Genomic DNA, 12559 nt, shown 5'->3' with positions numbered 1-12559 from the left:
AACTTGTCACACAGTAAGTAGAGAATTTGTGTATTGGCAATCAAAATGGCAGTTAGAAAAACAAAATCCTCTTCCCATATACCAAAGAATGAATGCCAACAGGAAAAATAAATAAATAAACTCTAACAGGAAGACATTTATTTGGCCTTTCCCTCATTGCTGAAACAGATGTGAAAAAACACAGGATGAAGACAGTTGTAATGAACACCTGATGAGTTCGTGCAAGACTGCTTGTTTGCTTCAGCACTTAGGACTGAATTGCTGCCGACATGGATTATAAGCGTATTAGATTCCCGAGAACAGCATTTTCAAGTACTCATTGTGGCTAATTCCTTAAAAGCAGCCTAAACATAGATCCTGTCTGTCAGGAGTATCATTCAGGTGTTTGCTGGAACTCCTTTTCAAGGTGTTTCATAGACGTTCATGTTGGAAGCCCTGCATGCTTACTGGGTCCTTCAGAACCCTGGAGATTCGGGTCCAAAGAAGATGACAGTTTTCTGCGTTGTATGAAGAGCAGTACTTTGGGTTTTAGGGAAGCATGTGGCCAACCTCTGCCAATGGAATGAACTGAGTATGAGTTATCCTGTATGTTCAGAAGAAATGTATGTAGCTCATTCCGGGGTGACAAAACATTGGAGTTGGCAAAGTATAGCAGAGAGCCTTTTAAAGTCTCATGACAATCATGAGACTGTGGCTCAAGGCATCTACCCCAAGCTCTCCTGAAGTTGTGTAATTGTACCTGTGGGTATTGGTGGAAATTCACATGACTGTTAGGTAGGCAAGGCTAGATGCATCAAAGAACAGCAGTGTCTCAGCCATTCAGTATTCAGTGTCCTTTTGCAAAACACAACACAACTTTTGGGGTCAAGATTTTGCCTAAGGTATCTGTAAGAGTTATAAAAGTCTTGCCTCTGTCTTCAGAGTTGATGCAAAGAGGAGGAAAACCCACTGTGAAAATTACTGGTCTTAGACATCTAAGAAAGGAATTCCCAGATGAAATATTTTTTTCCATTCCAATACAAAATGAAAGGCAGAGACAAGGCAAGTAATAAACAGCATACAGTATTTTTAATAGAAAATTTTTAAATCATACATGAAGATATACATGGATCATTTCCAAAATATATGTTGGTTAACTGAAAGATGCAGTATTTCATGCAGTGTTACTACTGTCGTCTTATGAAGCAGTCGCTTCTCTGCTTCTTGGAGTCAGACAGAAAGAGCAGCTGAGTTTGAACCCAGCTGTGTATCTGCAAAATGATCTGAATAGTCTTTTGGATCTTAAAGGTTGTTTATGCGTAAGGAAGGTAACGTAGTTTAATTTTAAAATTTATTACTAAGATCTTGAAAATGTTCCCAAGAAAGGGCTGATATTTTCAGAAGTATTTTAGGGAGTGCTAGTAGTGATGTTTTCTTATACCAGAGCTAAAAATACTTGCTGCCACCAAATCCTTCTTGCTTCCACCACCAACTATTCAGATTTAATTCTACCTTTGTGTATCTATCCTGCATCCTAAATAAAACTATTGCGTGCATTATAAACATTACCTCATGAATAGGAGACTCATTCTAACAGCAAAATCTTGAATCAAGCTAATAGAAAATCCATTAGAAAGGAGTTGTAAGGGGAATGTGATACGTGGGAAAGAAAAGTTGAATGCTAATATTGAGCTCATTCCTGAAACTTTCTACAAAATATCCCTGAAGCACAAGGTTATCAGAAATAATTCTTTAATGAAATTTTCTACTGCTAATTTCCTATGAGTGTCTTTAAAGCTTTTCCTTGCTGTAACATGTTTAGCATTGTTCAAAAAACTCTGTACTGCATATTTATCAATTATCTTAATGCAGCCAAAGTATGCATCTTACATGTTCTAGACACCACATGCCACAAATTAGAGATACTTTATTTAAAACCTTTTACTGACTTCTTGATAATGAATTGGGTTAAAACATTAAAATATTAGAAGTATTTCCCTGTGCTTTGTTGTTAAGTAGAGTTTTTTGCTTTTATCATTCACCTCTGGAGTGGATGGATGGGAACAGCAGCCTTCCTGAATATTGCAGTTTCCATATACAGGCGTTAGATTCTGGTGCATTCTTCTAGTCAAACTGGGACGTATGAAAAGTCTGGACGAACTTTTAAAACCACTGTTTTCAAGAGTTTTGAAAATGTAACTATTGGAATAACTTTGAATTATATCTCATTACAGATTGAGAATCTCGATCCCCGAGGAATTCAGCTGTCTGCTTTATTTATGAGTGGTGTCGATATGGCACTTTTTGCAAACGATGCTTGTGGACAGCCAATTCCATGGGAGCACTGCTGTCCGTGGATGTATTTTGATGGAAAATTATTCCAGACCAAGCTCATCAAAGCAAGCCGGGAGAAAGTTCCGCTCATTGACCTCTGTGATGGTCAGGTATGTAGTTTCACTAGTGTGACAGAGTATAAAGTGTGCCAGATTTTCAGAAGTGTTAGATGTGGTTGGTTTATCAGTCACTCGCTTCATGTGTCATCTCTCTACTTTTAAAAGAGAAACATGAGGTGAGTGGCTAATAGGTATTTTTTAGCTCTGTTTACTCTTCTATCTCTTATTGATGATTGAGAGGGCATTTTGGTAGATCTGGAAAAAGTAAAATGGCTAAAATTTTAATTTCTTTTTTGTTCTCTGCGGAAACTGAAATGTGAATGCAATTGCAATGCAATGAGCAACTGATTCGATGGGTCAGTCTAGCAAAACTGTCGCAAAGGACTGAGCTGCAGTGGTTTTACACTGAAACAAAATTTGTGATTTCTAACTTGCTTTACAGACTGTGAAGTCATTCTTGCAGACCTTAAGCTCAAAATCTTTTCGCATTTCTTATGATCATCTTAAAATACAAATGAATTAGATTTTTTTGTTCTAATCAAATCATGTGACGCTATTATCTAACTATGAAAACAGGAAACTGATAAAAATCAAGTTTACTGAATGACCAAAACTCTTTTTTTAAACTTTTTGAGAGGTATGAAATCTTAACAAAACAGCTTGTGTCCTCTTATTTCTGACTCAGGGGAAGCTGATCACAGATTAAATTTTGATGATGGCTGTGGTCCCTCTCAGGCTTGTTAGCCTGTTTGTGTAGACTTTATTTTGCAGTCCAGGTTTATGATTATTCTGTTTAAAGTAAAAGCTGCATTTAGTGTTCAGGAGACTATAGACAGAGGTTTCTCAGTTCCTTTCAGGAAAACCCTTTTCAACTTGTTAACTGTGTCTGTGTTACTGACTTCTAAACTGTCTCAGTATTTAGACTCATGTCTACCGATACATAAAGATTTTCTTGTGAACAATTTGAATTTCATTGAAGTATTAGTAGGTATACAAGTCAGATTATTGTGATTTTCTAGCTAGCTTTATGGAATTTGTTTGCAGTAGTTATCTACTCTTCTATTATTTTGCTTTCTTCTTTGAATTTGATGTGTAAATATAGCTTTATGCAATCGAAATCGGAATTTTAACATCTCTTTGTGACCTTCTCTTTATTCATAGGCTGAGCAGGCAGCCAAGGTTGAAAAGATGCGTCAGAGCATCTTAGAAGGATTAAATTTCTCCAGGCAGAACCATCCTCTCCCTTTTCCACCTCCACCTGCCATGCCTTTCTATCCAGCTTCTATGTATCCTCGACACTTTGGGCCAGTCCCACCACCTCAGGGCAGGGGGAGAGGCTTTGCTGGTAAGTGGTTGGGATAGCGGTGCGAAACGTGTTGGTGTGAAGCATTACCTTGTGTTTCACATTCCCAAAACTATGAACTGATCTGCCTGTTCCATTTCATAGGAAAAATACATAAAAGCAAGTGGTTGGCATATGTTGTCATGTGCCAATCACTGTATTTTGGTTTTACTTTCATTAGCCATAGCCTAGCAATACGGAATGTGTTGTTTTGCTGCATATTTCCATCAGGATTTTTAGTAACTGTGCCAGATCAAAATACTTTTACCACTATTGTATGAAACAGAAAAAAGAGGAATGGATGAACACTGGATGATGTGAAAAGGCTCTTATTTGCACTGTACATTGCTTCAAAAGTTTTGTATTTATCAGTATTAACAACGCCTAAATTAATGGGGACAGTTTAAATGTCAGGGTCGAAGACAACCTTTCCTCCTCCCCACCCCTCGCTATTTTGCTACAGTCATTTAACCATTGGCACCCTTGAGTGTAAATACTGATGCAACCATTCCAGGCTGTTTCTAGAATTATTCCTTTTCTCAAAATCTCTCTGGTACCAAGGCCCATAGGTGTATTGATACTGGACTTTGGGAGCAAGACATTCCTGGGGTGCCACAACTGTAGCCATCAGAGCTCATTGCCAAAAAATTGTTGCAAGCCTTTACAATGCTCGTTATGCCATAGAAGTCGGGATGCCCGTTCCAAGCCCAGGTTAAAGGCCTGCTGTTTGGATAAGAGACCCTGTGCTTGCTGAGGCAGCAGGACATCTTTGGCCAGGGCTTTCTTGGCAGCAGTGGCTTGCTCCCATGCAGCATCGCCTGCAGGAGCCCTCCCTGCTGACTCCAGAAGAGTGGAAGGAGGCAGCAGCATCTCTGCTAGGGGTCTTCCCGGATGCCTGGCCCCCTCACAGCTTTTCCCCTGTCTTTCTTTACCCTGGGTCTAACAGGAGTCTATGGCTTCGGAGGCCCTTATGGGGAAACAGTAGCCACAGGCGCTTACCGGGCCTTCCGGGTGGCGGCAGCGGCAGGACACTCCGGAGCCTTCTCTGGCAATGACAGCAACAGGACTAGCAAGTTTCAGGGCGGTAATTATACCCAAAACCCTTTTCTTAGAGCTTCTGGCAACAGCTTCCTTCACTTTACGGTTTGGTCTGAGGCTTTCCTACTGACTGCCGGTCTCCCTTTCTCCCTAACTGTCTCAGCTGTCCCTCTCTAGAGCCTGCCCAGGCTGCTGTCCGTCCGTCCGCTCTGCTCTCCCAGGCGCTCCCCCCAGGTCCCTGCCGCAAGCCCCCTCGGCGCCAGCCTCTCTCACGCCTAGAAACCCTCCCCCGAACACAAGATAGCCCTTAAACCTAATGAGACGGTCTGTCTCCTGTGCTTCAAAATGCGAGGGTGGAATCTATAATCAGCTGAACTTTTGCCTGACTCTATTAACAGTTCTTTTCTAAAATTTGGGGGCAGTTGAGCTTTTTGCAAAAATGACCCAATGTAGAATTGACTGACTTGGGTGTTACTGCTAACTCGTTCTTCGCTGTCACCAATGTCAGCATGGACACAGGCGTGAGATTTACTTACCTGCCTGTGTGTCTGTTGCTCACCCCCCATACAAGGTGGGACGATGGAAACCCGTTAATGCCAATCCCCTGTTAGGGTTAAATTTTTCCAGTTATTTAGCTGTTCTTTCTGGCCTCTGAGCTTTTATCCTAAGAGCAAACATATCTCTAATGCTTCGTTGTGTGAATAACTTTACCCTTGTAAACAAAATGCATTTGAAGCTGAAAGACTTGAACAGGGAAGTATGAACCGTTTTGACTTTATCAGTAGTTTAGTTCCCAGTGTATTAACATTTGAAGACTAATCGTGGCTGCATAAATGCTGTGTTTTGTGTAAGTTCTGATGGTCTTACCAGTAACGTGGCTCAGTTGCATTCTACTAGATTTCTTCAAATACGTATGTTATGCCCCAGAGTTGATTTTTAAGGGCAAAACACAGGTGTAAAGATATGAGCAACCTGAATAGAATATAAATTCCCATTTTAGACAATTGTAATTTTAGCTGCTTTCGTGGTAAGGGAAGGATAAGCCTACCTTTCACACGCAGATCAGTTTAAATGCTATAATATTTTTATAACAACTGAGTACAAGTAATTCTGCCTAGTAAGTTGTTTATAGCAGTTATAATCTGTGTGTTTCATGCTGATGTTTGGTGTTCACTGAAAAGTGCCTTTAAATCTGCAAAAATTACTTCTTCATTAGGAATGCAGGAAAAAAGTAATCTTCAGATAGTTTGTAAAATTTCACTTCAGTTTCTTAATGCTTATCTAAAGTATATTTTCAATTACTGAAGCTGAAGTACTCTTGCAAGATCATTTTTTCTGCAGAATTCATATATTTTTTTAAAAGGGGGAAAAGAAAGACTCTTGGAGTTGTAATACTTCTGAAAGACCACAAAATGAGAAATAATCTCCCAGTATCAAAAGAGGAGACTATATGTGCAAGAAAACGTGGGCAAACAAGTTGTCCATTCATTCGTAACTTTAATGTTAAGATTGTGAAGATCAAGGTTTGGTTTTGCTTTTTGTGTGCAGGAGTCCAACCTATTCCTTCTCAGGGAGGGAAACTTGAAATTGCCGGCACTGTAGTCGGCCATTGGGCTGGAAGCAGACGTGGACGAGGGGGTAGAGGGCCATTTCCTCTGCAGGTTGTTTCTGTGGGAGGACCAGCGAGAGGGTAAGTGCGATCTTGCAGAAGGTACTTTTCATATATAGCTTAATGATTGGGGAAAAAAGTGGAAAAAAACATGGAAAAGCTGGAGACATTAGAAACTGCATACAACACATTTTAGGACACATCAGGTAGATTATGCACATTATGTATTCAAGAAAAGCATTTTCCTTCTTTTAAGATGTTTTTAATCAGTTACTCAGATGAGTATAAGCATTTTTATGTGCAGGTAAAATTCATACTCTGATATGTAGATCTACATATGCACACTGGATTGTTTGGCATGAGGAAACGACTTGGGGGCTTTCTCTGACATGAAATCAATAAATACATTATACTTGATGAAAAATACCACAGCACTCAATTACTTTTTGTCATGGTCGAACAGTTGTTAGGAAGTATGATAAATTTTTTTATAACTTCATTGTGTAATTCTTCTGTGAAGCAGAAAACACCTGAAAGACATTTATAGGTTTAAGAGTTCTCTGCTACAGTCACGATGGGAGATGTGCTTAAAAGAATATTAATTTCTTCAGCTCTTCCACTTCATTTCACCACAGCTGAAATTACAGGTGCACAACATTTCTGAAAAAGAAATACTTTGTTATAAAAGTATCTAGTCCTTTACTTTTAAGGTTGTTTTTTTTCCATAGGCTTAATTGTTCTGTGCCCTACAGAACTGTCTTGTCTTAATTAAGATTGTATCTATTACAGAAGACAGTCTCAAAGTAATGTGATTTATATATTATGTCTGTCTTTAACTATATTAAAGGAATGGAGTAAAGTAGGTGTATTTAAGCCATCTTGAGCAAGGAAGCAGGAGTCTGAAAGAATAAGTCTGAACTGCGTGAATTCCTCTCTATTCATTAATTCAATCAAACATATACCTATAGAGTATACTGCTAAAGTCAGCAAGAGCTGTTGGCATGCTTGTCTTGGACTCAGTGAAGAAATGGTTGGATCTGAAGCCCTGGGAGAATGTGAGCAGGGGTTGAAGCGAGAGCTGCTGGTGTGGGCACAGGGAGAGGTAAAACCAGAAGAAACAAAGATTAAGAAGTTCAGCAGCAGAAAACAACATTGGTGTAAAAGCAGAGCTGACACCTTCAGGGGAGTACATTTAGGTGGGAGCATATTCTTTAGAATGAGGTTCAGTTGCCAAAACGTAAGCATCTAGTGTTGGTTTAGACGCTTCAGACAGCTGTCAGCTAACTGCAGCCTGGTGTGGTCCATGGGTCCTGTGCTGTCCCAGGACAGCAGCTGGAGACCAGGGGAGTAAGCTGCGTGATGAGGCACCGGGCTTCCTTGGGTATTTTAATCTTACTTCTGAGTTTCAGTGGATGAAATAACACTTTTCACCGTTTAAGTTAGGTATGGGTGTGGTCCTAAGTTTGGGTTTTCGTGAGGCTCCACAACCAGAAGAATCTGGCTTGCTGTAGAGCTTATTACTTCAGCTAAATGCACTGGCTGCAGTACTGTTTGCGGAAAATGTCTGGATAATTTATGGTGTCATACTCAAAAACTACTGTCTGACTGAGGCACCCTGAGTGATGATCTGGAGACACCTTCAGGCTCCGACCTGGCTTACATTTGTGTATAACGTTGGCGTCCTGCACAAAATCGCAGTTCCTCCATTTTCTGAAGAAGCAAGTACATGAATTTATGCAGTCGCCAGCAACTAACACTGACTGGTCCTAAACTGAGAGTCTTCCTTATCTGGGAAGCGGTTAAATCACTAAAAGGGTGGTGTTGCTCCATTAAATACCTTTACGACACTAAATACTATTCTCCAAAGTAGGTTTTGAGTTAGGAACTAAAATATCTGACATTTCCTTTTTGTCAGAGGTACTGTCTTTGGGCAGTTAGGTTTGGGTGCAAGTTGTTACCGAAAAAAGATAGGAAAACCGTCAATGCCAGATCTTTCTGTCTCCATCAAAATCATCACTGATGTTAAATTCTCACATGTAGAGTTAGTAGAATTAGGCAAAGAGGGGAAAACTACTGCTGCCAGCTTATCTGTTTGTTGTGTCGGTTGATACTAAAAATAAAACCGACTAGGAAAACAGTGATGTTAGCGTTCAGTGTAAAGACAGGCATTTTAAAGACTGGGGTCCGTGTTGGCAGGTGCTCTGTCCTACTGAAGAACACCACTAGGAAGCTCCACAGTACATTGTGTGCAACTAATCACCTAGTCCTGCAGACCTCTGTTTCATTTTTTCATCTGTTTCAGCAGAGGGGATCATGTCAGGCTTGTTTACACCATTGTCTCATGTCTCTGTGTAACAGTAAACTTGGATGTTGTTCTTAGCATGTAAAATTATACTAGCTGCTTTTTATTGGCTTTGATCCATTAATAGATTTAGTGTGATTTTTCCGAGTAGGAGAGATCTTACTCAACTCTTGGAAGGGCACACTTTTACTTTGTAAAAAAAACAGCAAATGGGATAGATAAGTCTAATTTAAATCTTTGGAAAGAATGCAGTGAGAGTGACTTGGATATAAACCACAGTTCCTACCTATTTATTCTTTGCTGTTGCTTTTAAATCCCAGTATTTAATTTCTTCTTATTTAATGTGGGAATTTGCAGTGTGTGTGAAAAGCCTTGTGTGGCACAGATCAGTGCTTGTCCACTGAGTCAGTTCAGCATAACTTAGTTTTTGCAGCACAGCAGCAGCGGAGGTGGGAGCAGAGCATCTCCTCTTCAGGTGTCTTTCTGTACAGCTCACAGAGATCTTGCTGGCATAGGGGAATTGTCAAGTAGATGGAAAATGAGATACAGTTGAATTGCAGCTGTCTTTTGTTGCCAGAATGGCAAACTGGGTCGTTTCAGCCCACACAGCTTAGAAACTGGGCTGGATGCAGGCCTGGACCTGAGCAGCACCCGGCTGTTCTGTGCCAGCTTTAGGGGGGGTCCATCTTCATGCTGGGATCTCCTGGTATCGGGCAGGATTTGGAGGAGAAGTAGAGCAATTGTGTATTTCTAGTACAGAAAAGAAAAATAATGTCTAGTTAAGAAGTAGTCCTTGACATAATGATAGGAAGTTGTTTCTGCAATCGATGGAATTAAAATAGTTTTAACTGACTGGAAGTTTGTTTTGATCTGATCTAATCTTTACTGAATCAAATCAAAAAGCCACCACCTGATGTGTCCTGGTTGGAAGCCTCCATTTGAAAGCATCCCAACTTGATAAATTGCTACATGTCAGATATGGGTGAAGCCTCCTTTTTTCCTTCAGGATCTTAGATAATTTTGTATTCGCCCATCTAAACAAGCAATTTTGTATTTTGCCTTCCTTTCTTTTATCTGATTTCATCTGTCTAGCATGTTTCTATAGGAAAGTGTTATTAAATGGGAGAAATGACCTTATAAGTGGTTCAAATTGCTTGCCTATTTTTTTAAGGTGAAGGTACTTTGAGCTTTGCTTTTAAAGCACTGTAAGGATAATTTGATGCTTTGATAATGTTTCTGCAAATACTTGAAAGTACTCATTATTGTTTCTCTAGAAGTAAAATATAGAAATAGTAATTTTATTGCAACAAAAACAAAACGTTCATTAGGTTCATACACTTGCAAGCAATAGAAGCCTGTAATTCTGAATTTGTTAGCCGTATTGCTTCTTTAAAGAAATGTAAATGTTATTCACTAAACAGTAAAGCTAGGGAAAAAAAATCATCCAGCAAAATAAAATGTAAAGTAGTTTTAAACAAAGTTAATATGTATTTTTTCTTTCTTCCTTTTCCTCAAAATTTACAGGCGTCCTAGAGGAGTTATTTCCACTCCAGTGATAAGAACTTTTGGAAGAGGCGGAAGGTACTATGGGAGAGGTTATAAAAGCCAGGGAGCAATTCAGGTAATAAAACCATGTGCCTGACTTCAGAACACTCTAGTTTACAGGCTAGTATGATACGGACTTCCAGACCAGCTAATATTGACAAGCACAACTTTGAAAGATGAGTTTTTCTTACAGTGATCTTGCCTACATGTTGAAGCTGTAAGCTGCAAAGCCAGTGATGGATGACAGGCTAGTGTTGCATCTCAATTATAAACAGACTTGGACAGACATGGAAGAATGTATGTTGATATGAAGGCTGTGCCTACACAGCTCTAACCAGCCGTAGGAGTAGAAGAAAATTTAGGAAAGTGGGAGAAATACAAAGCTGAGACAAATTAGCCATTTCTGTTCCCGCCTCCACTCTTTCCCAGTTTCTTTTCTGGGACCATAGTCCAACCTCACGAAGAAAAATTAGTAGCAGTAGAAGGATCTTTGCTGCTGGATGACTCCAAATATAAGAACTTACTCTAGACTTTTAGGAAATAACAGACCAGTCTTTGCCTCTATGAGCACACAGTTTCATTTTTGATAACAGCGTATGAAGCGACTGTGGATCGTGGGTTTTGGCTTTTCCATGGATCCTTAAAATACAGCTGAAGCAAACTACTGTTTCATGTTAAATGCCAGTTGCTTCAGAGTTATGTTTTCTTCCCTTTTCCGTTGTTCTTGCTGCTATGCAGTTTTGAATGTTGATGCAAGTCCCAATGGTAAAGGATGAATGGGTAGTAAATAAGTGGAAAACTTGCACAATAAATATATTATATGGATGTGCAATTTGTCATGGAGACATTAGTATATAAGAGCAGGGGGATGTTTGCAGATAGGCAGTAAGAGAAGGAATGTTCTCCAGTGAATAATGAAGCCAACTATTAACTTTAAGTAAAACTTGCTGTGTTCTAGGTGTAAAAATTAAAATATTTCTCCTCCTTGTTAAATTTCTGTGTACACACATTATATATGTCTACACATGTACCTATGTATTTGAAACTTTACATCTTTTACTTTAAATATATAGTACCTAATTTCCAAGTACCTTAACCGATGGAATAAAGGAAGCCCTGAAAAGGAGCTTCCAAATATTCTGGGCTTACTACAGGTTTACATATGTAAATGTAGCTCAGATAATACCTGTAGGTGGATGGTAGGTAGTCTTGACAGACAGCAAGTTTGGTTAGTCACATTTTATTAATGATATGTAGTTTGGATGGTAAATACTTGTGATCAGAAGAATCTGGGTCTAAAATTGTGCCTGTGATGGGGAGAAGATAAATGGCATTTTCTATTGACTGGTTCTGAGCTCACTGGATTTTACGGTCGTTGAGTCACTATAGAATGTGTTCCTTTAACAGGAAAAGAAAAAAGGTGAATTGAAGTGCCATGTGGCAGGGAGAACTTGGGAAAGTTAATGCAGGAGTAGATTTTGATACCCTGTTAAGACTAAATGGCAACAGTGTACTTCCCTGTCTTATAAACCTGGGCAGTTAAGGAAAAAGTGCCTATGCAAGGCCAGGTTCAGACATGTGTGTAGTTACACCAAGTAAGATCCTCCCTGTACTGATACTCGTTAGATACAAAGAAAGGTCAGAGAACCTTACTGAAATAAGCCATTTGTATGTATCAAACATAAAAGGCAGACCTGTTTTTTCCCAAGGTGTGACCTTGCACTCTTGGTCTGGAAAGAAACAAAACTATGTATTTCATCTAAAACTTAACACTTTGTGAGGCCTGTGAAGAAGTACATTTACACACATGGGATAAATACTCTTCATTCTCATGTGCCAGTCATATACCTATGCAATGTTACTGCAGAATTCTTTGTGATTTTCTGAATAACGAAGTTTGTGATCCTGATGCTAGAGAGTTCTTACTCACCTGGATAATCTTTCAGTAATTCAGAAAAGCGCTAGCCATGCTGTTTCTAGTAGGTAAAGGTTAAGATTATTACACTCTGAAACTGTTTGTTATTGTTTGAGGTGTATAAAGATGTCCATGTCTGAAGTCATTTCTTAGGACTTTTAACAGTGTGACAGAGAAGTATGTTGCTTCTCAGCAGCCCAACCTACTTATTTTGTTTTGTTGTTTAAAGCCTATTATACTTCTGGAACACTGAGGTTCATTGTTGCAGATACTTAAGAACTAAATATGTCCTAATGCTGCATAAATCTGTTTTTTATTGCTATATTCAGTCTTGTAAGATTGTACTACATGCTTTTCATATGAAGTCACTTTCCTAATTGCAGAAGCATATAGACTAGTATAGATAATATTGCATGGTACTTTTGCACTTCTTTAA

General features: G+C 39.2%; 1 protein-coding gene across 4 annotated transcripts in view; it reads left to right on the top strand.

The window, feature by feature from the left end:
• FAM120A (family with sequence similarity 120 member A) overlaps positions 1-12559 on the top strand; it is a 55915-nt gene that overhangs the window by 41029 nt on the left and 2327 nt on the right. For 3 of the 4 annotated variants that reach the window (XM_080386232.1, XM_080386233.1, XM_080386235.1), the window contains exons 13-17: positions 2214-2423; positions 3534-3717; positions 4661-4798; positions 6301-6442; positions 10188-10284. In XM_080386232.1, coding sequence (XP_080242358.1) covers positions 2214-2423; positions 3534-3717; positions 4661-4798; positions 6301-6442; positions 10188-10284 — 771 coding nt within the window. The remainder of the gene's footprint in view (positions 1-2213; positions 2424-3533; positions 3718-4660; positions 4799-6300; positions 6443-10187; positions 10285-12559) is intronic. The other variant, XM_080386234.1, reaches the window with a different exon arrangement.

Source organism: Falco punctatus (genome assembly GCF_963210335.1).
Source record: "Falco punctatus genome assembly, chromosome: 4".
Classification (NCBI taxonomy): Eukaryota; Metazoa; Chordata; class Aves; order Falconiformes; family Falconidae; genus Falco; species Falco punctatus.
This window is presented reverse-complemented; position numbering and strand designations above follow the sequence as displayed.